Genomic DNA, 26,538 nt, shown 5'->3' with positions numbered 1-26,538 from the left:
CCTATCTGTTTCATTCAGGAAAATTGTTTTTAGTTTATTGTAGGAGCATGGATTTACTGCTGGATTACTGAGGATGGGGCTTGATCTCTGGAGGCAACTTGCCCCAACTTGTTGCCTTGATTAGCCAATTAAAAGTATTGCCTTTTGAGGTGAGCAGGACCAGAAGATTGCCCTATTTATGATTATCGCACATGAGTATCTTAGAAAGACCACTTGATCCAAGAGTTCCCAAAAGTCATTACTGAGAACGAGTGGTTAATTCTGTAAATGAGAAAATATAGATTGTGTGTAAGATCTGTCCAATTTGTCCAGTGACTGTGTGCTTTTTCTTTCTAGTATGTTTTTAAAACTTGCAGAAACTCAGTCGTTTTTTCTTTTCTAGAAAGTACTGGAAAACAAAGTATCCTTGAAATTGCCCCAAATTGATTGAATGCCATATGTGTTACTGGTCGACAGAAAACATTTCTGTAACATCATACTTGAAGGTTCTTTTATGCTCTCTTATTCCTCTTAACATTCCTATCATAGCAGTACAGACGTAGGCTAATCCTAGCCAGATAATACAAACACAATTGGCTCGGAAATATTGTGTGCGGGGAGACATTAATTGGCCATTCCAGACCAATCTCCGGGTGATTTAGCTTCATTTTTTCAAAGTCTAGTCCTAGTGCAGGGCTCTTATTCAGAGCTTGGCTTTGCTTAGCAAGCAAGATTCAAGTAAAAATAGCAACACTGCTTAGTTTCCCCTCCTCTCTGGTACCCTGTTGCTGTTTGTATTCCCTGCTGTGAAGAAAGGCAGGAGTGTGCTCTGGTTTCTGAGGTTCTGTTACTCCAGCATTTACTTTGTTTATCAGTTGCTTAGTTTAAAAGTGGAGTTTTGCCCCCGAGACTGCCATTTTTTTTAATTTTGCAGTTTACAGCCTTAGCAGCAAAAGCGGCAGCAACACACACGTGATTTTAATGTGAAAGAGAGAGGTCTTTCCCAGTAATTTAGTAACGGTCAGGGAAAGCTTGGAGAGACATTGGATGCACTGCTGAGCAGACATATGGTTCTGCAATACAGAAGATTCTACTCCCGCTTGCCTTCATACTTGTGCCATTCCTTAGCTGACATGTCACTTCCTTAACTAAACCGATGATAAGATTGAGCACAAAAGCTCCAAAGCCTTTGGAATGAGAGAAAAGTCCACAAAAATAGTAATCAATTCCCTTCCTTCCCTTGGTGGTAGCTAGTCCCCCCTTAATCTTTTATATCCCTCTGATTGTTGATATTGTCATGGATGTGCAACAGATGTTCCTTTTGCTCTTGTTTAACCCAAGTGGGTTTAAATAACCTGAAGATCCATAGATTGCCAAGAATGGACCAGAAGGCACATACAGACATGCAATCCATGTACAAAGTAGATAAATTCAATTGGGAGTCTTCTTTTAAGAGAGAGATACCAAACTCCAAAGTTTTGGTTGGATGTCTGAGATATAGAACCAAGGTGAAGTAGACCATATATACGAAGAAACCATTGAAATATATGTTCTAGCCTCCTGGGTTTTTGTTTATTCAGATAGTCCTGTTGCTAAGATGCTGAATTAAAAATGTGGTATGCAGCTTTGTGCTATACCAACTAGGAGAAAAATAGACTTGTTCTATGAACTGTGTCCACTGTGTGCAGGATTTGTACTTGAACTTTGGGGATGAAATGGCTCTAAGAAAGTGGCTTGCCAGCTTTCCTTCACTTAGTGTTTTTATTGGCAAGGACAACACTTATTTTGTTTCTGGTGCAATTGTTTCAAGAGGTCTTGTGTTTGTCTGAGGACTGACTCATACAATGAATGCCAAGGTGATTTTGACTAGTCAGAGAGACCAACAAATGTTTGATGTGCTTTGTCGTGACAATTCTATACTGACAAGTGGCAATGATATGTGGACGGCACTTCAGATCCTGGCTCTTCCCTTGCCCACATGCTTCTTGTGTTCTTATTGCTCTTTCCAATACTGCTTCAATTGTCTGCTTTTTATAATGAAGTGCTGGGTGTATTTGGTTTGAAGCACACAATGTCCCTTTTGAATATGTTGGGGCGTCCTAAAGAAAGTCTGCTTGAGAGCATTTGTTTGTTGAGCTTCACGCAGGATCTATTGATCATGAATCCCTTCATGATCATGAGTCCCCTCGGGGAGATAGGGTGGCCTGCAAATAAAGTTTATTTAGTTATTTATTTGATTGGAAATATTGTATTTTTCATGCTTTCCTGATTTTTTCCCCATGAAAACCCTGCATCAGTTTTAAGGATTGTATGCAACAGTCTTTCCAGGTTAATTATGCAAAAGGTGAACTAATGTGTTGAAGAGGTAGTAAGCTTTTCGCTGCTGGCCCTGAAGGTCTCATGTTGCATATTGATTTCTACAGAAAGGGAGCCTGTGTGCATAGATTGCAGTGAGTTCCAAATTTCAAGTTGTATAGACTTTCTGAATGTATGGTACATGTTTATTTGAGTACCTCCTGATATAGTCTGATATATTTTTCTGAACTGGGAAGGTTCACCTTTATATTTCATCCTGCAGATTATAGTGTCTGTGACTTATATTGAGTGGACTAATACTGTGGATGACTGTTATAGTTTGTTTCAGGAGAGCAGATAGCAAGCCCTTTCAGTTTACGAATTCAGTTGCTTGCCATACTTACCATTGTGACTTTGTATATTGAGTTTAAAAGATTAAATTGTCTGTTGGTGTTTCTAAGAGTTCAGCCTAACTTTTCTCATGTATAATTTGCAGAGAAGGTTTTCCTGTATACATGAAGGGTACAGGTAAAAGGCAAGCTGTTTAATGTTAGAATGTTTTGATTATAAAATTATGTTTCAGTATTTTCATTGTGACAGTAATGCAAACAATGCATAGTTCACAAGCTGACGGTGAAGAATGCATATTCACTTTCTCAGACTTCTTTCCTTGCTAGTGTTATATAGAACTGCTCTAGTTGCCTTCATGGGAATGTCTCTGTTTACTCAAACATGGGAAGCGTCTGAACATTGCTGAGCAGAAGGGGAGGACCGGGTGCAGGCGGCGTTATCCAGCTACTGAAGTTCTAGGAATGTTTAAGCCGCTTTCCTCATTAGACACTCAAAACTGGCAGAGTATGTAAAGGATAAGCAAAGGACCCCAATGTGCCATTAATTAGATTTGTCAGGAGTCCCAGTTGTGCATCCTGTCACACAGTGTTGTCACTTACTGTATCCATAATGAATTGTCTTAAGGGCATCAGTAAACACTGAGCAGCTCCTTTTTAGTATCTGAATGGCTATTCTAATGCGGTTGCGCCTGCATGAAAGCTTGAATTGTACATCAGGAAAAAAATCTTTGTTTTGGGGAAAAGCTTTGCTCCTTAAAACCAATCCTTTTGCATCCTTTTGGTAGTCCTGACTCATGTTAACTGTCAAATCAATTGTTAAATGATGAGTCAACACTTACATAAATCCCATTGATTACTTGTGTTTACTGTACTTGGGATCTGAGGTAAAATACTGTTCAATTATCCACTGGAATAACCTTCAGAGCAAGGAACTTAACCCTTTTAGTAACTTTGTGAATTAACTTTTAGAACTGATGCAACTTTTTAGAATTCTTGCACATACAAGAATCCAAGTTCTGCTTATCCAAGGCTCTGGATTATCCAAGCTATTTTTGTAGTCAATGTTTCCAATATATCATGATATTTTGGTGCTAAATTCGTAAATACAGTAATTACTACATACCATTACTGCGTATTGAACTACTTTTTCTGTCAAATTTGTTGTATAACATGATGTTTTGGTGCTTAATTTGTAAAATCATAACCTAATTTGATGTTTAATAGGCTTCTCCTTAATCCCTCCTTATTATTCAAGATATTTGCTTATCCAAGGTTCTGCCAGCCCATTTAGCTTGGATAAGTGAGAGACTACTGTATTTACATATGACAAAAACCTTGGAAAAGGATGTTATTCCCTTACAAGCCATACAGTTTTAAATATATAAATGAGAAATGTGGTGCCCCCATACATTTCATTACAATTTGTGGATGTGTTTGCATCTCTTGTAAGGGGTTTGTTTGTGAAACTGAATTACTGTGTCGCAAAATGTTGCAGTTCTAAAAAGGATGTTGAGAACATGCAGTGTTTAGAAAGCTCTATGGTAGAGCATGTCTTTTATTGTAGAAAGTTCCTTTCTAGGGAGGGCTGGGGAAGACCCCTGTCTAAAGGGCTGGCCTAGGCTTGGTCCATTGCAGATACTTAAACTATTAGTGGGTCAAATAGGAAATGATCAATAGGGTGATTTCTGTTCCCATTGAGTAGCTCCTGGAGTAGTAGTGCCATTGTCCATGGTATGCTGAGCAGCCAGCTCCCTTACTTAGAGAACCATTTGAGCGTGTAATAAAACCCCACCATGTCCTGATAACCATTAAATCATGTGAGTTGTAGAAAATGCAAACTCCAGTAAGTTAATTGCCTGAAGTGAAGGAAGCCATTTCTAAAGAAGAGGTGAATTACAGCGTCATTTGAAGGTTTTTACTGCTTTGGCGGCTTTGATTTACACATTCAAGGGAACAACACCACACCATGTCGAAGTGTCGGGTGCTTAGCATTAAATATTAATTGCTCGGGGTTTCGGTGAGAGGGAACCTCAATCAGCGTTGCGTGTCTCGAGTTAAATAAGATCACAGGGACCATCTTTCTTTGTAGCAACGTTAGACATATGAAAGCTTGAGAAAATTGAGACGCATTTTCATTTTTTTCCATTGAAAAATCTGGAAACTTTTGAGGAGTGTCGGGAAAGCAAAATCACAGATGAAATATTCTTTTTAAAATGAGTAAACTGTCTTTCTAAAAACAGGACTGGAGTGGCTTTTATGGTGTGAAGTGTTCAAGTCTATTGATTAAAAGAATAATTCCTATTCCTATTGTAGACCTAGACTGCTCAACCAAATTGCATTTTTGTGCCTAATGAATGCGTGATGCATCTTCAAGAAAGGAACGTTTTGGGGTGCCTTCATTTAATTAGGAATGTAACTTAGCATCTTGTTAACTTAGATGAAGTACCTTAAATCCTGCCCCAATTAAAATGCTATCCAATGTTCCATTTGATAATACACTGTTGAGGAGTTCAGTATTTCACATGCTGCGTTTTGTATCCAAGGATGCCACTAATCTTGTCTAAGACTGACTGCATGAGATTATTTCTTTTCAAGTAATGCTATTTATTAGGTTTATTACAAAGCTTGTGGTTTTGGTTTTCATGTTTTCCTAACTTCATAGATGGCAAAACCACAGACAGATGTGATTAGTTACAGTAACATAGAATGCAATATTTTTCATTTCTCTCTCCCTCTCCCCCCCCCCCTCTCTCTCTATATATACAGTAGAGTCTCATCCAACATTCGCTTATCCAAGTTTCTGGATTATCCAACACATTTTTGTAGTCAATGTTTTCAATACATCGTTATATTTTGGTGCTAAATTTGTAAATACAGTAATTACTACATAGCATTACTGCTTATTGAACTACTTTTTCTGTCAAATTTATTGTATAACATGATGTTCTGGTGCTTAATTTGTAAAATCATAACCTAATTTGATGTTTAATAGGCTTTTCCTTAATCCCTCCTTATTATCCAACATATTCGCTTATCCAACATTCTGCCGGTCCATTTATGTTGGATAAGTGAGACTCTACTGTATATACTGTGTGTATATATATATATATATTTGCAATTTTGCTAGTCTCCCATTTCCATCCTTACCTAGAAATTGACAAGTATGTGTATTCCAGTTCCTGGAAAACTCAAAGGGAGTAAACATTTCTGTGAAGTCTCATTCTTTTTAGATACCAGGACTTCAAAGATCAGCACCAAGGCTTATGGTTGGATCTGGAAGTTGATACAAATATAGCAGGTTAAGCTGCAAGGAAATTACTTTCTGTGGCCTTTTCTTGTAAATAGACAAACACCTGCATTCTGAGCTAGTTGAATTTTTGAACTTCTTCCAAAGGTCGTAGGGATCTTAGCTGATTTATCAGCCTAAGCTGAGGGAAGTCACTCTGGCAACTGTGAAACGGTAATGCCGTCAATGCTAAACGTGTTTTCACACGAAGCGTCTCTCTAATGATCTCTGTATTAGATCTGTGATTGATTAATGAACTTAATTGCATGGGCTGTCTGATTAATGCTTTCAGGTCTTTGCAAAAGGGCTATTTCTTTAAAGGATATAACATTACTGATAAAATATTACCGAGGAGCATTCCATTTCAATCCTGAATGGAGTAGGACCATTGCAATGAAGGGGGACTCAGAGTCACCATGTAGGTAAATGCCACCTGTTTCAGGAGGTATTTGAGACTGAGAACTAAAATGGGTTTTAGGTCCTCTAAATAATTTAGTTTCTGAGGTTTGTGAAATACATGGACACATAGCCTCTTTTGGTGTTTTAGTGTTGTCCTTTTTAATAGGTTATGTTAAATCTCGGAGCCGAGAAAATCTACTCCCATGTATACCTTGCCTTTTTCTGGCAAGCTGGCAGTGGAGCAGCTGTCGCTCTTTGTTCCATTTTGCTTCTTCTGTATCCTGGCCTGTGGCACTTGTGCTCATTCTTCCCCTCTCAAGAGTATTGTCAGTTCTAAATTAATGTTTCTGCCTATATGCTTTTTCTCTAGGGCGGGAGGCCTAATGATAAAACATTTTTGGTATATATTTTTGCCCACTGGGCTGACATGTTCTTATTTGTATGAATAGCTTATGTACCCGGTGTTGCCTGGGTATACATTTTCTAATGCTGTTTATTAGAAATGCCCATTGTTAGGTTGGAATCTAACTCCCATCATCTGCTGTAATTCCCCCCAACTTTGTATGGATTTTAAGATGGATTAAGATAGGCCTGTGTACCATGTACATTGTGGGTGGGATAGGCATGGTTCTCTGGATATGAGTGAACTACAACTCCCATCATCTGTCTATCATCTGTGTGCCAAGTTTGGTCCAGATTGGTTGTGGGAATCACAGGGCTCTCTGAAAGTGGGAGCCGTCTTGGAAATTGCCCACAAACATAGATACATACACATACACACAAACATGTTTTCACTTTTATTATATAGATACTAGATAGATAGATATAGAAATAGATAGATTAGAAAATGATTTCCAATTCCTAGGCATTGGGACTGTCTGATGGTGGTTATTGTTAAAGTCATAGGGTTGGGTTTGCTTTCTTTTTTCATACACCAGCACTACATTTTAAGCCTGCTGAAGCACCAGCTTTATCCTTTTTGAACAAAGCTTTTAACTTGATTGGATATTCATGTACCAGAATGATGGTCTGCACACTGTCTCGATATGGACGCAAATAGGATTAAAACGCTGCGCCCACCCCTCAAGCATCAGAGGAGAAAATTACTTCTGTGACACCTTGTTTGGACTTGTGCTTCATAATCCACTTGTAATTTACAGTGACCTTGCCTCAAAGTTTATTATGTCGAAACAAGTGTAGGCATTGTAAAAATTGCAGGCTTTGTTCCGTGTTTCCAGATGTTGAGAATTTCAGTAGAGACACTGATACCCAATGATGTGGTGCGGTGCGAAATAATTCACAGGTTCTGGGATGGAAATTAAATGGCCTTTAAAGATGTTAATCTGACTGATCATTAAAAATATGAGAGCGAACAAATTGTGGTAGTCTCATTAGACATAATTGCTTATGCGCTTGTCATATAGGACAGTAAGCAGCCTGCATATGCCACCAATGATAATTGCTGGAGAGGATAAAATATAATTGGAACTAGTAAAGGCAAAGGCTGTAGCCCCCCCCCCCCCCCTCTTCTTTTAAACAGCTTGATCACCTAGCTGAACAGGCAAATCAGTTTTAAACAGAAAAGGTGTTGCTTATTCTGGCTGTAGAAGAAACCATTAAAAACAATTTTAGCTGCATACCATATCAGCTACATGACCCCACCTGGCCCACATCAGTCCATCTTAAAGACTGTAGCTATCAACAGTTTAGGAAAACAACCTGAAGTTTTTAAAAGGGACACGGAAAGACCTTTTTATCTTGGAAAAACCATTCACCTGTGAACAGGTTATCTAGGAAGATAGTGACATCGACTTTCTTGATGGCTTTCATAAAGATCCCCATACAATATCTGCCAAGGTGTTTTAGAGATCCAATTCCTCAAGTTAAGAGCAAGGGTTGTGCTCTTTCCAGATCAAGGGCTGGTATATGGATTTTTGCTCAAGCGGTGTGTGTAATAGGAAGACTTGCTTTTAAACATCACTCCTGTAACACTTTGTGAGCCATGAACTCTGGAGAGAGGTGTTCAAATGTCTGTTATCGGTTTCTAAAAGTACTTGAGTACCCCGTTGTTTAGTGCTGCTTTTAAGTAAGACACATAGTCCTCCTAGTCTCTGGCCCCTGCAATACGGTAACCCACAAACTCAAAGTATCGTGCTGATCTTTGGATCACATAGGGTAGGATTGATTTTGAGAGCATGTGTATCACATAGCCTCCTGAACTTCTGTGGGCCCTTCCTTCATCGTGTGCATTGGACCTTGGATTTCTGAGTAAGCTCACCTCCCTTGCTATTTTAGAGCAAATGCCTCATCTGCCCTTTTAGCTCTTCAACCACAGTGGTTGAGGACCCAAGTTCAAGCACTAAAGTGACCCTCAGCAGCAACTATTTCATTGGAGTCCTTTTGCGATGTGTGTTTTCATGTTTGAGGATGTGAGAACCATTTAAAGGAAAAAAGGGAAGGGATACCTATCACGTCATACGTCACAACTTTCCCTCAAAATTGATCTTCATTCCTTTTCCTTCCAGACCATTCTGGTCCAAAACATCTAGTCTTTCCTGGCGAGCTGAAGAACCGTTAGGAAAGCCTTGGGCAGTCATATTTTCTCTTCCAAGGGAGGAATCCATTTGAAGCTACTGAAAGTATAGTTTCTCAGTGAGACAACAACGACAAAACATCAAATAAACTACAACTTTCGAATGGAAACAACGCCAATCAATTAGAAACATGCCAGTGCAACACAGTGTCAAAATACAAGACTGATACGATGTTAAAAAGAGCCTTGAGAAATCAACAGTTTTCAGTATGCGAGTGCTTGGCTGGCGTTCAAGGCTGCCTGAACGAGGAAGCTCATAATCCTCGGCAAGAGGCTTTCAGAAGTTAGGATTAGCACTTGTTTTGGCAAGTTTATGCTTTGTCAAAACTTGTGCCATTTCTTGTGGTTTCCTCCGCATCCTCCTTGCCGAGGTGATTAAATAAGTAAATGTTGATGATGACAACATCTAGAACTTGGCGCTCTTTCTCAGAAACGGGGTTGACTTCAATTAAGGAGGTACTGTTACATGAATGAGTAGCTTGTATCCAAATGCTGAGTAGTTATTCATATCTAAGAGCAAATGTCTTTATCGCCTCTCCTTCCCCTGAGCAGAAATCTGCAATCTCTGAGGGACAAATGAGGTGTGGCAGGAAACCTGTGAATTATAGTAGCTGCACTACCCTTCCCCTTTGGGTGCATTTCTTCTGCAGGGCAAGGCATAGCTTGCTTGCAGGATGGATGAGGAATGGTTAAATGTGGTTGCCCGGATCTATAGTTTCAATCCAGACCATGCTTCTGGATGTATTCCTTTTAAAAACTCCACTTTGTGATTCTGCCTCACTTTAGAGTCATTCTTTAAATGATGATACTTGCAGAAGTGTGCCGGAGCATAGTGGAAGGAGATTCAGCCCTCTGATGTCAAGCTCTTTGATCACCCTAAACATTTTCCCCAAAACGCAGACATTTCTAGGTAGAACTGTCCATGGTTTTGAGAGTTTTGAGATAGATAAGGAGGACATGGATGCCCTAATGGATTTGGTCCTATGTATTCGTTGGGGAGCTCATGGAATAAGTTGTTCATGGAAAAGGACAAAATACCAGCACTCAGCGCATTGTATAGAGTTGCACTTCCAAGACATGGAGAGACTGCAGCGTTTCAACTGTTTCTTCCCCAGGAGACGCACACGCAATGCTCGAGACAAAAGGAATATTTTTGCTTTGTTCTTGTGCAGCGTAAATGGCGCTGTAACTTAAACATTTGACTTTTCATGTCAAGAAGAACACAAGTCTCTCTTTATTTTTCTCCCTTTTGAATATAGAACTGTTGTGATTGTAGCACTCTTCATTTTTCAACCAGCAATTATTCATAGTGTGACATTGAGACATTAGCTGTTGCCATGGGAACCGGCTCTAAGTAGCAAAGATACAGGCATGATGTCAGTAGAAGAGCATTGCCTCAAAGCAAGGATGTGTCCAGGTGTTTTATTTTCTCCAAAAAATGAAATAAAAGAATTTAAAGTTGGGACTGACTTCCATTCCCCCTTTCCATGCTTTATGTGAGCGAATCGGCGTGATTCTTTAGGGTTTACCATTGTTTGAGCTCATCTTTAAAAATGGCAGACAAGTGAAACATTGACTTGTTCTAGCATGATGGCTTTGACATAATTGGGAATGTTGGGAAATAATTGGGAATATGGTATCCTGCAGTCTCATTGGCCTGCTTGGGTTCAAATCCCATCTCTGAGGGTGATGTGACTCTCTGGCTGTAGATACACATCCGTGTAAGCAGAGAGAAAGATTAGCGGTGTGTTGTCATTCACTGTCAAGGACACAGACATCTCTGTTTTGCGGTGTTTTTCTCTGTGTATATGTATGGATGTGATTGAGATTCAGTGGGTAATGTGTCAGGCTCCATGCCCCTCTACTACAAAGGCAGGCATCTTTTATTCCTACTCCTTGCTTAGTGTGTGTGTGTGTATGGGGGGGGCTCCATTCCTATTCTGTTCTGTGGTTCTCTGGCGCCATACTCAGGAATACCTTGACTCTTCTGTAACCCTTTCGCTGCCTAGAGGCTTGTGTATAAATTAAAGCATTGTCTTGCTTCAGTTTCATTTTCTTTTTACACAGCCTCAACAGTCTTAGCATAAGGGGCCCAGACAGCTCTTTTCTGGTTTTTAGACCTTAGAAAAACTCTCAGTGACTTATGCCAATCATAATTTTAACGTAAAATTGACTGCTCCAACCCAGGTGAGAAGCAAAACACCCTGTCAAAAATGTATCTGTCTGCTATGATGTGTTATAGCCTCCCCTCTCTTGGCATCTTGACTTGGAACGGGATCCCGCCTTTTGAACGGCAACCAAAAACACACTCTGAAATTCTGAGGCATATATCACCATGTGCTGATGAGTTTTGCCTGCCTTTCCCTTTTTGCTTCTCATGGATCCCACCCTCTTATGCATTTCAACTGGAGACTCCTGATGAGCTGTGTCTGCTATAGAGACACACACACAAGACCTTCTGTTGTATCATTAGAGATTGTATTGGATAAATGGAACTGAATTGCAGTGCTTGATAGAGAATCTAAGGCATGTTTTGAGGACACATCATTCTGTTGTTTTGTTCAAGCTGAATTGGTCTGGTCATTGCCTGGACAAGAGCCTGCTTGAGAACCTTCTGCTTGTCCCTTTGAGTTCTGTGGTGGCAAATAGGTGAGCTATAAATAAGAGAGGAGTGTGGAATTTCCAATTGGCATATTTTTGAGATGTTTCACACACAATCCTATCAATTCATGTAGTCAGTTGTGACATCCTGAAAGGACTTTTTAAGAATTGCTATCTTTGACAGATCTTGTGGATGTATTCAGATGCATCCTATTTGTAGGAGCTCCAGTACATACCTGTGGATCTTGCATGGATAAAAGCTTTCCTGTTCACTTAATGGCAGCTTTTTTTCCCCTCCTGTCTGTTGGCATAGAGCAGGGGTCCTCAAACATTTTAAGTGGAGGGCCGGTTTACGGTCCCTCAGAGTGTTGGGGGGCTGGACTATGATGAAATAATGAAAACTTAGGATTGTTGTTGTTGTGTGCCTTCAAGTCATTTCAGACTCAGGTCAACCCTGAGTCTAAGGTTTAGGACAGGGGTCAATGTGTGCCTTCAACATGTCTTATTGGTGTTGAAGGCATACAACAACAACAACAGGGAGACGCAACAACAACAACAACAATAATAATAATAAAAACAAACTTTATTTATACCCCGCCACCATCTCCCCGCGGGGACTTGGGGCGGCTCACATGGGGCAAAGCCCGGTCAACATAGTTCACAGAAGTAACGACATAAATACATTTGCACAATATACACAAGTGAAAACACAATAAGGTAATAACACAAGAGTTAATACAACAATAATAATATCAAGCAAACCTTATTGTTTTATCGCTGTATTTTAATATGTTTTTACCAATGTTTTTGCTATTTTTATGTTAATGTTTATTCTTTTGCGCGTGGTTTTTGCTGTTTGATGTGTTTTATGTTCCTTACTGTATTTGTTTGGGCTTTCGCCCCATGTTAGCCGCCCCGAGTGCCTTTGGGGAGATGGAGGCAGGGTATAAGAATAAAGATTATTTATTATTATTTATTGTCTAAAGTTTAGGACAGGAGCCAGGTAAATGGCCTTGGAGGGCTGCATCCGGCCCACGGGCCTTAGTTTGGGGGGGGGGGGGGGCTGCTTTTACTGGTGTTGAAGCAACCAGTGTGTGCCTTCAACACCTCTTACTCGGGACCCTTGGCATAGTTTGGGGACCCTTGGCATAGAGGATGCAGTAAGTAGAGAATCCCTTTGATTGAGCCTAGATTCTTTTAGTCCCAATGGTGCCCAATGAATTTTTCAGAGCATTTGCCGTTCTATTAGAATTTCCTTTCCAAAGCAAGAAGGGGATCATTGCAACACATTTGAACCCTTCTATTAATATCAATGTTCGCTTCTTATTGTGTCGTTGGATATGTTGGCGACGTAAATGACCAGTGGTGCAGTTAATGTTTTTGCCTGTTCGATCAGTCTGTATCGGCAATCTCAGGTCAGAGGGTATGCAAATCTGTCTCGGTTAGAAGTATGGCTACATTGCACTAATTAATACACTGGCAGCTGTTAGGGGTTTAATTGCCAACTCTAGTTAGATGTCACACTCCAGTCAGTTCAAATGGCTTGCGATTCCTACCAGCGCGAGATGGGGGGAAGTTAAGAGGATTGCATTGCAGCGGCTAATTGGATCATCCTGACCTCAAAACTTCAGCTGTTTTGTAGATTTTGCTGCGCCGCTAATATTGACAGTGTTTTATTTCCAATAAATTTGTTTGAGCTGGCGGAGCTCCTGAGTCATCACTTCGCTTTGTTCAATGCCAAAGCGCCGAGCGCTCTGTCAAAAGCTGACCCTCTGAGTTTTATTTGAGAATTTCAGGCTCCTTCAGAGCAGCAGGAATCAATACTTGTTGCTGTCAGGTTCTCTGATCATAGCTTGTAACAAATAAGCAAAGAAATCAAATTTACATGCAACTGGTTTCTGCTTAAATATGTCATTTTACATTGATCCAGTTTTAAATAAATTGGGGTCAGTTTAAGGGATGGTATTTAAGTTGAACCCTGTGACTTATGGAAAGAGTAAATAAGGTTGTGAATCCTTAACCAAGAGAAGTTCTTGTGGATTGTTCTCCTTGCTTTTATAATTCTGATGCAATTCAGTTTTGAACCATCTTGAAGACAGTTTTCTGTCCCCAAATCCAATGCTTGTGTCTTTGGAAGTTATTCTAGTTTAACACTACACTGTTGATTTGGCCTGAGGAGTAAGTGTTTAATCCATGAGTTTACTGATAGTTGTTGTTGACAGTTTTATGGGAGAACTCTAGAATATTGTTACTGGAAGTCTTAGGAGAATTTAGTTTTCTTGCTGCTGGAATTACTCAGCTTTAATATGCTAGTATTATGAAAAACACATTCCGGTTTCTGTATAAGACTGGATTGTCTCCAGGGAGTTGCAGGTACTTTCCCTATGTTCTCAGCAATGTAGGAGTCACCCAGGTTTGATGCTATTGCTACAGGGACCTGTGTGAGGTAGGTCTCCATTTCCATGAGAAAGATCAACCTGAATAATCCCGTAGACACTGGAATTACACCGCAGTCGTGGCTCCTTAATGCTGGAGTATGTGTGAAGGCTATCACTCATTGTTTAGACTTGATGGGCCATATGTTTATCCTCATAGAGGCCTTTATTAGGTTAGTCACCTCTTGCCCCCAAATACTTTCAGTTTCTCTGCCAAAAGAGGTTGTGTCCTCAGCTCCCTTTCTTGAGGAAAGGGGAGAATGTATCAATGTACTGTAAGAGCCCTGGAAGATAGAAGAGAGCTGATGTGAAATTGACTTTTTATGTACTCCCTCCCCTTTTATACGAAGCACTTTCCAGTCCAAGTTGTGATATGAAAGATTATGGTTTCTAGAGCATTTTGACATCCAATTTACCTTGCCTTCCCACTCTGGATGTGTTGGACAAGGGACAGAATAGAATTTCTTCAGTAGACTTGAAAGCATTTAGGCTACAAGAAAACAAGCTGTGTTGCAGCTAAGATTTCCAGTCAGCTAAGGAAACATTTGTTGAATAATCACCTATGTTTTTACATATTTATGTTCCTGTGAATCTGAACACATGACCATTTATTTCTGCTGAGAAAAACAGTAACCTTTCTTTGATATAGCTCTGTGATCAGTACAACCTTCTGGCACCTGAAATTATAGTGTGCGTAGTGATGCTTCTTTATATTCTTGGGATCTTGAAAGCTTTTTCTTTTGTAAAAACAGGTGCCATCAATGCTGGCAAAAGGAGAATGAGTTGGGGCCAGTCTAATCTCCTGTGCCCTTGATATATGATTTCAGCTCCACTAAAATTGCCATTTCGGGGCCCGGAGTGCCAAGCTTCCAGAGGACCAGATAAGACACAGACAGGCTGAAGGCAAAATCGGAGGCTTTATTCTCAATGGACAGAGAGGATGTCAGTGGAGATAGCCCTCCAAAGAACTGATATATCTCAGTGTAAACATGCAGAAATATTTATAGCACTTTGACAGCAGTTTGAAACAAAGGACTTTGCGCTGTCCTGAGTGCTGATTGGTCCAAGTTGTGGCAAGCTAGGATCTGCAGGCTGGTTGGCTGAGATGTGTTTTCTGTTGTTGCCGATTGGTCTTCAAGTTTGGAGGGAAATTTAATAAATTGTCATTGCTGAGTTTGAGGTTTTGTGGTTCTGCCTCTCATGGGGTGTGCAGAGGAATGAATGTGGGTGGGTTTGAAATAATGAATGCGAATGATGGTAGTTTCCCCAGCATGGCGAGGACAGTGATCTGTGCTGGTGAAACAATGGGTAGAAATGGGTGTTAGCCAGCCTGAAGGGGTTCCCAGGAGGAGCATAAAGGAGGATCTTGGGCAACTTCTGTGACCTTTGGCGTGGTGCCATTGTTAGGTGTGTGGAGGCATCGTTAGTGGATTGTGGTAATTGTGGGGTTATCTTCTGGAGCCCTAGGTGTGGCAACATTCCAACAAAATTCACGAAAGGGCAATCAGAGATAACCATGTAGCTAGCTATATTTCCCAATGGAGCCACGACTCCTCATTCATAATTCTGGGGTCTAATTGTCGATAACACCCTTGCCAGATATGTTGATGAAGCAAGTTTGATTCACAAAAACAGACACATTCTTTTTAGCGTCCTAGCTTATTCTGAAGTTACAAACTATAGTCTTTTTGTTTGGATGAGATGGAAAACCTGGTTAATTAAAGCCTTCCTGATTTTATTATTTGTATTGCAAAAGATTATTTACAGGTTTTTTTAATCATGCAACAGATCTGACTTCTAAAACACTGTTGTGATCATTGGATTGTGGTTAACTGTATCCTTCACTTTATTTTCATTTTAAATACTACAAGGGAGCCACCTGGAGGAAAGCCAAGAGAACGATTACTGTGGACAAATGAATGGGGTTTTAACTATTTTTATTGAATACAAGATAACATAATCTTTGAGCAGATAATAAATGTCTATTGTTGGTATTGTAGATGCTTTCAATTCATGGGGCCAACTGTTTATTCGCTGTCCTGTAACCTGCCTAACTTCTCCTGTGAAGGTGCAGATTCTTTTATTGTAGTGAGATAGTGAACACATTTTCATATTGTTCTGTATTGTAATTTATGTTCAGCTTTCCAATAAACTTCATAATGTGTTACATAATGTGTTTTCTGTATGATGCTCTGATTTGTATACAAACTCCTTCTGCTACTTTCCTCTTTGGGTCTTTTCCTTCATAAGCCTGCTGTTCTTGAGAGAGATCTTGATATATGCATTTTTTTTTGCTACTCTCATTGAAGTTGAAAGTGCATGTAAGGCCACAATCAGGCATTATGCATTACAAATTCTGTTTTAGTGATCCCCTTAAGCTATCAAATACTTCATTCTCTGAAGGACTGTAGTCATGATTAAATGCCGTGTTATCTTTTTTTCTTCTCCTGTCCAGTGAGCATTTGTCCTGTGCCTTCACATTCTTCCTTCACGCGGAAAGTAATGTGTGTACAAGTGTGGAGATTGCTCAGCACTTGCCAATCTATCTCATCAACGAGGAACATCTTCGCATGGCTCAGTCCTCCCCTGTGCCATTCCAAGGTAGGCTTGTGTGTTTTTCCATGTATTATCTATGTGAGCAGGGGGCAAAGAATGGGACCTGTAGGCCATGTTTGCATCCCACAGGGATTACTGCTCCCATTCCTTCTCTTCCGCCCACAAATGGCCCATTGCTCTTCCCTGATGCCTACTGCATGTAGCCATTTTGCTCTAGTCCTCTTCTCCAGGGTTAGAAACACTTCTGGTTTTAAAAAATGCCTTTATGGGCCTAAAGAAAGGGTGAATATGGGGTGAAATGGCCCTCCCCAGAGGTTCAGTTGCACTATTAGGCATTTTGTTGTTGATTTTTTGAAAGTAGGGGTGTTGGAGACTAGCCCGGAGGGGAAGTAAAGGAGAGAATTCCAGGACAGCAATAAAACAAGCCTTTTATTATCACAGCTGATGATAAGGCAAAACAGCTGTAGGTACCCACATTTTGTGGGTCTGTACCATGCAAATGGCCGTCGCAACATGCGTAGCAAACAAATAATTTTATATCTCGGCTTATCTACAATTGACCAATGGCTGAGGGTCTTCCTCACCTTCCACACCTACTTGGCACAAGTGATACCAATGACCTAACTTGTTTACTCTGAGCTTTCTTCTCTCTCTGAAACTTCCTGAAGAAAGGCACCAGCTCACAGGAAGGGAGGGACACAGGCCCTGTGTTGCACATACTACTTTGGTTCATACAAAGTACTTATATTGTCTATATAAAGGCTACATGATATATGCAGAGGCAAAGCTATATAGGCAATAGCCTACTATTTTCTGACTTATGGTCCCTACAGGGGTAAATGTGAAAATAGGGCTGTGGTAGTTGAAGGTCTCCAACTCCTGAAATGTGTTGATCCCTGATCTCTGTGTTGTGGTTGTTGTCTCAAGCAAAACCTTTATCAAAATGTCTAAGGTACTTTTTCTTGCTACTAGCATTGCCCAATCATGCCAGTCATTTTCATCAATTCGTTAAACCTCAGAACAGCTTTTTCCTCCCGTTTTCCTTTGGAACAAACTCCACGTGGAACAAAGTGGCCTCTCAGACTGCCTAATATAGGCAGAGTTGTTTTTTAATCCCTACTCTTTGCCAGAAATGTGTACTGAAATTGTTTATATCTTATTTCACTGCTCTTCAACTACTTAGTTGAACTACTTAGTTCAAGTAGGTTACTTTGAGGACCAGTTTCCATTTTATGCTATTTTCTTTTTTCAAAACAACTTGTTGAATGCAATGGATTGAATATTAAAAGAATTTCCAGGTTTGGGGGATTCTAACTCTGAATTCATAATCTGGAGCAAACGTGACCGCTCTCACTTTTGGTATTTCAACCTGTGACAGTACAGCTCCTCAGTGGCTACTTTTTTTCTTAATCCTTCACTCCATTGCCTTTTTTCTTAATCCTTCACTCCTTTCTTCTTTCCTCCTCCATTTTAATAGATGCCTTGAATTCATTTTTCTTTTCGACGCTTGCAGACAGATCCAGCGACAGTGTGTTTGCTTTCTTGCCTTGCCTTGAAATAGCTGGTCTAATTGAACATGTGTGATCTTAGATTTGGATAAAACGAGATTGATTTAAATCAAGGCAATGTAATTCTCAACCCCCTCAACTTTCAATTAAGTTTCTTATTTGGTGATGGATGCGTTTCCTAAAGAGATACGCATACTAATTGGCTGCTGGAACAATTAACAAATACTGGTTTGCAACTAAGAAGCTAACACATAGCAGCTCGATCCCTAACCTTTGACCCTGTGCTCCCTGCAGTTTTGTAAGAAAGATTCATTTTCTCAGAGAGACAAGGGAGCCAATTGCGAAAGAATGGATTTTTGTTTGCCTGTCTCCGAGCACTTAGAAAACACTTTAAGCAAGATTATTTGCTTGAAGAAGATGGCCCATAGCCCATAAATATGTTTAAGCATGCTTACCTTTTGGCTATAACCATGGTGCTGGAAATGAGGAGGAACACATTGACCAGGCTTTCCAAGCTAAGTCAATATTTTGAATTTGTGGCCAAAATACAGTCCGTTCAATAGAAATATGCAATGTAAATAAATAGCATGTCATATTTGTAATACTGGTACTCTCTCATTCCAAAAGGCAGATGCACAGTGAGTTTAATAGAGGTAGTAAATAAATGTTAACATCCATATGATTTCATTATATTTATTGTTTTAAAAATGCTAAATACAAGTGACATACTTTTAAAAAAGACAACAGACTTCTTGAAACTCAAAGCCCCTTGTCCTGCTTTGTAATGCTCAGAAGCACACTAGCTACTAGTTTATGGGACTCCTATATTAGTTAAAAATATTTACAGAGCTGGATAGGGATTGGACAGTGTTTGCCATAATGTGTTGTGTGCTGAAGGGCATTTCGACAGGTGAGAACACAGTGGAGATCCTTTGGAAAGCATGAGGTTCTGCAATGTGTGGAAGAGTGGCCCAGTGTTGAAGAAGCAGATGCGTAGAACTGGATAGGGCAAGGAATGGGGAGAAAATCCATCTCCTTAACATGCAGTTAATTAATTTGCATGTCATTTGTGTGAAAAGCTAGCTGCCAAGTTAGAGGGCGTCTTGTCCTACTTACTCTGTAATCTTCTTACTCCAGAGTTATCCTCCGATTTGACATTCTCAAGCCTTGAAGCCTGAAAAGCATCCGTTGGGCTTAAATAATGACCGGGGTGGGAGACCTAATTAATTTGATCTACTTCTTATTTGTTGTCACGTGTTCAAATCTGTCTGCTGTGCCACAACTGAGGGGACAACATGTTTACTCCTGAAATCTTCTGGCAGATTTGCAAGGTTTAGGATGGGACAGGCAACTGTGGCCCTCTCAACGTGGTTGAGTTGCTGCTCCACACATTCTTCCAAATTGCCCGTGCTCCTTAGGATCTGTGGTCAACACTTGGAGGATCACAGTTGCTTAGGAGCAACCATTACTGGGTAGAATAAAATCATTTTCCCCCATTGAAAATGTCTTCCTTATATGTGTGTCTATAAGCTAGTTTTCAGAACTTCTCTTGGGCTCCATGTTGAAAGAAAGGCAGGATAGAAAATGGATTTTGAAACAGGGATTTGATGGCTTTTGCTGTAGTGTGAGCTCCTATTGAGGCTCCACACTGAATGGTCTGCTTTTTGAAATATTGGTTCTGTTTTTGTTTTCTTAGTGCTGATAAGCCCATATGGTTTGAGCGGTACGTTAACGGGCCAAGCCTACAAGATGTCTGATCCAGCAACCCAGAAACTAATGGAGGAGTGGCAATATTTTTACCCTGTGGTGTTGAAGAAGAAAGAGGGCTTCAAAGAAGAACAGCGATACGATGATGACTTTCCAGTGGCAGTAGAAGTCATTGTTGGTGAGATTCAACATTTCACTGGAAGGAAATCTTGCCTTTTCATGTCTCTAGTTCAAAAAAACACATCGTCACCATAACCAATAAGCACTTTTTACTATGGCTCTGTTGAGAACTTAGGAATTATTACCTTACTTTAAGAAGATGCTCTCTTTATCTCACAGTTGATAGTGGCTGAGATCCTGCATCCCAGAGATGCACAGCTTTGGACTTATGCCTTAGTTTTGCAGCTTGTCACAGAATTCCGACACTACACACCCAAATGTGCATTGTGCATTGATGAGATTGATATATAAGGTCCAATGTTACACAACAGAACTGCAGGCACACTTCAATTTTCATGCCCTTCAACTGAATTTGCCAAAAATACCACCTGATTGCTTAAAGCAACATATGCTTGCGCAAGACACAGCAGGATCCCAGCCAAGTATTTCAAATATATAAACAGTTCCATTTGTTATGTAGTTATGGTTACAGTTTTAACACTAATGCAACATAAAATCTTGCTTCTGCTAATGAAAGGGAAATGCTCAAAGAAACACAGTCCTATCCTGACTCTTGTTCCTTCTTCACTCCCCCCTTAACAGGAGGTGTCCGGATGGTGTATCCCTCAGCTTTTGTTCTCATTGCTCAAAATGACATCCCTATCTCTCCAAGCACTTTGGTACCCGGAGCCCACAACAGCATGGCACAGCAGGGAGCTGGGAACATGAAAGATGCCCACAGCTGTGGAATGTTTCTTACGCCACCCATTTCTCCAGAGCAGATTGTCATCGGTGAGCAGAGTTCTCAGTGGTGCCCCTCCCCCCTTTAAAAAAAGTTTTGGCTCTTTTTGGTGTTTTACTCTTGGGAAGTTTTGGCTGTGCCAGACATAAGAACAAGGAGTTCTGGAAACATGTTTGACTTTGTTGAGGATTCATGCCATTACCTCTTTTCCCAGCAATTCTGGCATATAGCTAGAAGGCAAAGCAATCTCAAAGCTCCCTCTACTGTCCCAGTTGATATTTAGAGCTGTATCTTTACTTTGCTTGACAGTACATTACCAAAAACATGAATGACAGACTGTGGCTGGTGCCACTGACAACCGTTTATTTTGCTTTTTTAAAAACTAAACTTGTGTGCAAAAATAAAAATATTGTGTACTTTTACAGAACTGAGTGTCCTGTGTAAATCAGTGCCAGTTTTGGATTGTAACACCAGCAGGTTTTAATGCAACATTCTCTTTGCAGGACTTGGTTCTTGTGGCTATCAAACTTGTAAAATTACCATATATACTCGAGTATAAGCTGACCCAAATATAAGCCGAGGCACCTAATTTTACCACAAAAAAACTGGGGAAACATAGACTCCAGTATAAGCCGAGAGTGGTAAATTTCAGAAATAAAAACAGATACCAATAAAATTACATTAATTGAGGCATTAGTAGGTTAAATGTTTTTGAATATTTACATAAAGCTCTAATTGTCCAACTCTGATCAAATCATTATTCTCATCTTCTTCAATGTAAATGTGCTTATGTATCCTTTTAATAATAATAGAGTAAAATAATACATGTAATAATAATCATAATAATAAATACAGAAAAATAATACATGTAGTAATAGAGTAAAATAATAAATATAATTATAATAAGATCAGAGTGAAATAATAAATGTATTATTATTAATAATAAAAATAGAATAAAATAAATGTAATAAGTAGCAACAATAATAGAGAAAAATAATAAATGTACCATATATTCTCGAGTATAAGCTGACCCAAATATAAGCCAACCAGGACCCTCACCCGAGTATAAGCCGAGGGGAGGTTTTTCAGTCTTAAAAAAAGGGCTGAAAAACTAGGCTTATACTCGAGTATATACAGTAGTCTTTGATCCAGTTTACTGAAAATCCATGAGGGTCTCTGTTGGAGGGACAGTGGATAGCAAGTCTCCAAAGCGTATCATTTCTGGCAAATAACTCTTGTGGTTGCGATTTCCTATGGTGTTGCTCATTATCTTTCAGGTGACAGCGGAAGCATTCCCAGCATGGTCAGTTATTCCGCAGCAGCCCCAGACGGGATGGGCTCTGTGCAGGGTTCAAAGATCTCTGAGAAGATTCCTTCAATATTCCATAAACGTATTATTCAGAGGACTTGGAAGGAATGGATCCTCAACAAGTCACAATCCAAGTAAGAACATAGTTGAGCGCCCTGGTCGGAACTTCAGCACTCATCCCCTGCTCACGGTTAATCACTTACTCCATAGGCCATGCTCTCCTCACTTATATTTTAATAGTTTTAATAATGAAATGTATAAGGAGTGCATACATCACCAAAGCTTTAAAAATGATCCTTTGCAGAATTTTGTGCAGTGCTGTCTGAGCTCTCCTTAACTTGGGCGAAAAGCAGCAAAATAATTTCATTTTTTTCTTCATCTTCTTACCTGTTCCATGAAGGTTTTTTTTTCTTCTCCACTGGGCATTCAGATATCAACACAAGTGTGGAGACATCTGAAAGTTCAGCACAGTGCTGTTTTGTGACCTCTGACATGTAGATCCCCAGAGGAACGGATTGCTGAGTGATGCCTTAAAGGTGCTTCACATGCCCTGAAGGGATTGTGCTTCAGAAAATAAATTCATCAGTCTTTTCATAAGTCAGAACTAAAAGAGAGTATTATGGGAGCCATCAGTATCGGAGCATTTCTAAAGCTTAGGGCTATATGGTCCTAGGCTATATGGCTGTGTGCCCAGTGCTGCAATCCCCAGTCTTGAGTTTTCTAAAGAAGAATAGAACATAGGATAATAAACTGCGGCCTAAGTTCTGTTTCCTAGGACACTGACATTTTTCCCTCTTTCTCTTCCCATCAGAAGAGCTCCGATGATGAAGGGAGGAACCCTCACCAACTGTGCTGCTTGGGATTTTATTGATCCCGTCAAAAGGGTTTATTGCACTTGCTCTAGGTCAGTCGAATAATTTCAATAATACGTATTTACATTTTATTTGAATTAGTGATGCGATGCAAGGAATATTTGTAAATGGTTGAAAAATGTGTTTGTCTAGATTGAAGAAACTGTACAGTACAATTCACCGTTTGAAGATGTGTTCTCTATAAGAAATGTTTATATTTATTTATTTATTTGCTACATTTCTATCCCGCCCTTCTCACCGGCCCGTTTAGCTTGGATAAGTGAGATTCTACTTTAATATATAATATATAATTAATATTATTATATTGTATTATTAGTATTATATTGTATTACAATATAATATCAATATTATATGTATATACAATTTATTATTATATATTATTGTAAATTATATTGTGTATGTATGTAATTAGCATAACATGTTTACTTGCTCTTCTGTGTCATTCACACAGCGAGGGTACTTTAGAGGGGGCTGTACTAGTGAGGATGCACTACAATGTGTTGCACCCTAATTTTTGTGGCATAATTTGGCCAAAAACGGTGTGTGTTACATTCAACTAAATACAGTATTGGCAACTATATAGCCTCAGGGTTCACCCCCATTTTAAGGTTCTCCCCCATGTTCTTATGGCACTTTAACTTCCTCCATGTTTACAAGTCACTTAGCGCACTTTTGCCCAGCTTATTTTACAACTCTATTGCAGTGTTTTTAAACTTGTGTTTATTAATTATTGTGATTTTATTTTATGTTTTTAATTTTCATTTGTGTGTTTTTCGATATCTGATGTTATTTTATGCTCGTTTTGTATCTGTAAGCCGCCCCGAGTCACCTTGGGGAGATGGAGGCGGGGTATAAAAATAAAATAATTATTATATTATTATTATTTTCCTTGATGAATTCTTTGTATTTTCTCTTCCAGGCATAGACTCTTCAGACAGCGATATTTGGGTTTCTGCCGGCTACCGTCATTATCACATTCCAGTTCTTCTACTTCGCTGCCATTTGCATCTAAGCACAAAATCACAGAGAGGCAGGAGAAACTGGACAAAAATCAGAAGAGGTCACTCCTGCCATTTCACTATCGGCCAGCTGTTACTGAAGAGCTTTGTACGGAGCAAGATCCACCAGTACACAAGTTGACCTTGGCAGGGATGGAGCCTTCCTTGGAAGCCTCCGGCATCCGTAAATACGAGAAGCCGTTCTCTCTCCCACCTCGACACTCAAGCAAACAATCCCATTTGAATCCCATGGATTCTCCCCACTCCCCCGCGTCCCCTCTGCCCCCCACCCTTAGTCCCCAGCCAAGAGGGCAGGAAGCGGAGAGTTTGTACCCACCGTCAATTCCTGTGACTCCCATCCTCTACCACAGTGGACTAGAGCTCCAGCCCCTACTCAGCACCGAGGGCAGGACGGTCCATGGAGGACAGAGGCTACCTCTTACGGAAGACGTCGGTGACACTGGTGTGTATTCTGGGCTTGTACGGAACCAAGAGTCACTGAACATGTGGCAGGGATATACTCTTCCCTCCAGTGGAAATACAGAGTTCAGGCCTCCGGAACTCCATTGCGAGAGATATGACATCCATGTCAACACACCCTTTCAAAGCACTGCACTGAAAAGGTAAGGGCTTGCTGATTGTCCCAAATGTTGCCATCTGGATTTGCTTGAGGTGACAGTGGTTGGGTCGGCCCCAATCCTTGAAGCAAATGTGCTGACAGGTCCGACCTGTGTGTGAACATGAGTGAACATACCATGCCATAGAAAAAACATGACTGGACCACTTGTGGACAGTTTTTGTAGATAGGATTTTTTAAAAAAGTTCTGTGTAACATGAGCACTTCTTGGAAGGATGGCAGGACAAATGTAGTAGGGGTGAGAAATTTGTTTCAGGTAGTTTTTGATTTAAAAAATATCAAAATTTGCCATTTCTTTATATTTGGCATAGGAGGAAACTGGGATGAAAACATTTGGAATGCAGGAGAGATATTTCGTGTGTGTTAATGTCTCCCTCTTGAGGCTGATCGGAGTCAGTTTTCTGGTGGAAAAATGAGAGCTTCTGCTTTGAACGTCCTAAGAATTTTGATAGGCAGTGCCTTTTTGTAGTTCATTAAAAGGCTTTCACACATTGCTGTTTGTAACAGAAAGCTATACATACTAATGGCTATATGTACTAATATTTATCCATGGGTATAAACTCTCAAAAGAGTGGCTAGTTCATTGTTTGTTCAAGATCACAATATATTCATTTTAATCACTTTATTTCATAGCCATCAACAACCTAATTCTGCTTAGTATGTATTGGACTTTTACAGCATGGCCAGTGAAGTTACATTTTTAGTCCCACACATCTTGAGGGCTCAAGGATGGGGAAGGCTGCCTTAAAGCATGCAATATATTTGTATAGGCTTGTGAAACAGTTGAAATAATTGGCTATTTTTATGAGGTATGAAGGTGAGATTCTCTTAAATGGAATTTTGGGATGCACTCAATAAAGAGAAATACCATTTACAAGCCACTATATAATAGATCAAAGGGATCCCATTACAAATAAGAGCAATTGCATGGAATGTTCAAGGAGAGCTCGATTACCGAGCCTTGTAAGCATTCAAAACATTTATCTCCTTTGAGGATGTGTTGTGACTGCCTGTATACAAACTTAGAGTGGTAACACAGGATGTTCAGAATGTCTTGTCCCAGTGTTTTGTCTCTGAAGTTGGAGCTAGACATTTCAGAGATTCCTATCTGCAGTTACCACCTCCTCCTCTTCACTTTTTCAGTCAGACATGTTTGGTAATACAAAAGAGCCACATTTCCCACTATGAGTCACTTTTTGCTGGGGGAGTACAGTCATATTATGGTATAGTAATAGCTTTTGTATTACTCGATATAACTGGAGGAGGAGGAAGAGGAGAAACGGTATTGTTTCTGGATAGTAGTTAGGCCTCCCTCAAGTAAGGAGTAGATTTGGCTGAAGATATCAACAGGGCATACCCGTTGAGTCCACACAAGGCCTTAACATATCTTAGGATTATAATTGCCTGAAATAACAATAATAATAACAGCAGCAATAATACTAATGGCTGTCCAAATACCTCAATTGAATTGTCTTCTTTAAACTTGTACACGAGAGAACAGAGCCCTCTTGTGTGTCACAACTGATAAAGCCTGATCAGTTGTAGGCCCAAAGAAATAGCTGCAGAACTTAGAGTAAAGATGCTTTTGAGAATTTAAATAGGCATTTAATGAGAAATGATTATATGAGGATGCAATAAATGTTGCATTGTCAGCCCTTGAAAGTAAACCCTTTGAATCCTCTAATTTTGATCTGGATGAGTGGCTGTTTTATTGATTTCGGAATGGTGACCAAGCAACACTTGATTTCAGGAGCAAGAGGAATATTCCTGAAGATGAAGAATGTGTATGATTGAGATACAGGAATTTTTATCGCGGCGAAACGAGAGATAGAGAGGTTCAAAATGGTTATGGCTTTCAGGGGAGGTGATTGGAAGACTCTGACGGAAGATATGAAAGACATCTGGATTGGAGAAGTTACCCACCTGAGTCTTGCAACCACCGAGAAGAAGGAGGGAATGTTGTAACTCAAGATAACTAGAAGTCCACAATTGAAAACTTTATGCCTTTTTATCAGAAAGAAAGCATCTGGGGAACATACCACTTGTTTTTAAAAAAGATCGTGCTTTCAGGAAGCTTCCAAACTCCATCTTCAGTATGGCAAGCTGTTGGGG

General features: G+C 39.9%; 1 protein-coding gene across 1 annotated transcript in view; it reads left to right on the top strand.

Annotated features, from left to right (window-relative positions):
* Positions 1 to 26,538, top strand: part of med13l (mediator complex subunit 13L) — a 103,185-nt gene that overhangs the window by 43,020 nt on the left and 33,627 nt on the right. The window contains exons 5-10 of the mRNA XM_062958339.1: positions 16,394 to 16,539; positions 19,699 to 19,887; positions 20,472 to 20,660; positions 21,888 to 22,053; positions 22,731 to 22,823; positions 23,711 to 24,412. Of these exons, the coding sequence (XP_062814409.1) occupies positions 16,394 to 16,539; positions 19,699 to 19,887; positions 20,472 to 20,660; positions 21,888 to 22,053; positions 22,731 to 22,823; positions 23,711 to 24,412 (1,485 nt within the window). The remainder of the gene's footprint in view (positions 1 to 16,393; positions 16,540 to 19,698; positions 19,888 to 20,471; positions 20,661 to 21,887; positions 22,054 to 22,730; positions 22,824 to 23,710; positions 24,413 to 26,538) is intronic.

Source organism: Anolis carolinensis, chromosome X, assembly GCF_035594765.1.
Source record: "Anolis carolinensis isolate JA03-04 chromosome X, rAnoCar3.1.pri, whole genome shotgun sequence".
In the NCBI taxonomy this organism is placed as follows: Eukaryota; Metazoa; Chordata; class Lepidosauria; order Squamata; family Dactyloidae; genus Anolis; species Anolis carolinensis.
The sequence above is the reverse complement of the archived record's forward strand: the minus strand, read 5'-3'. Positions and strand labels throughout refer to the sequence as shown.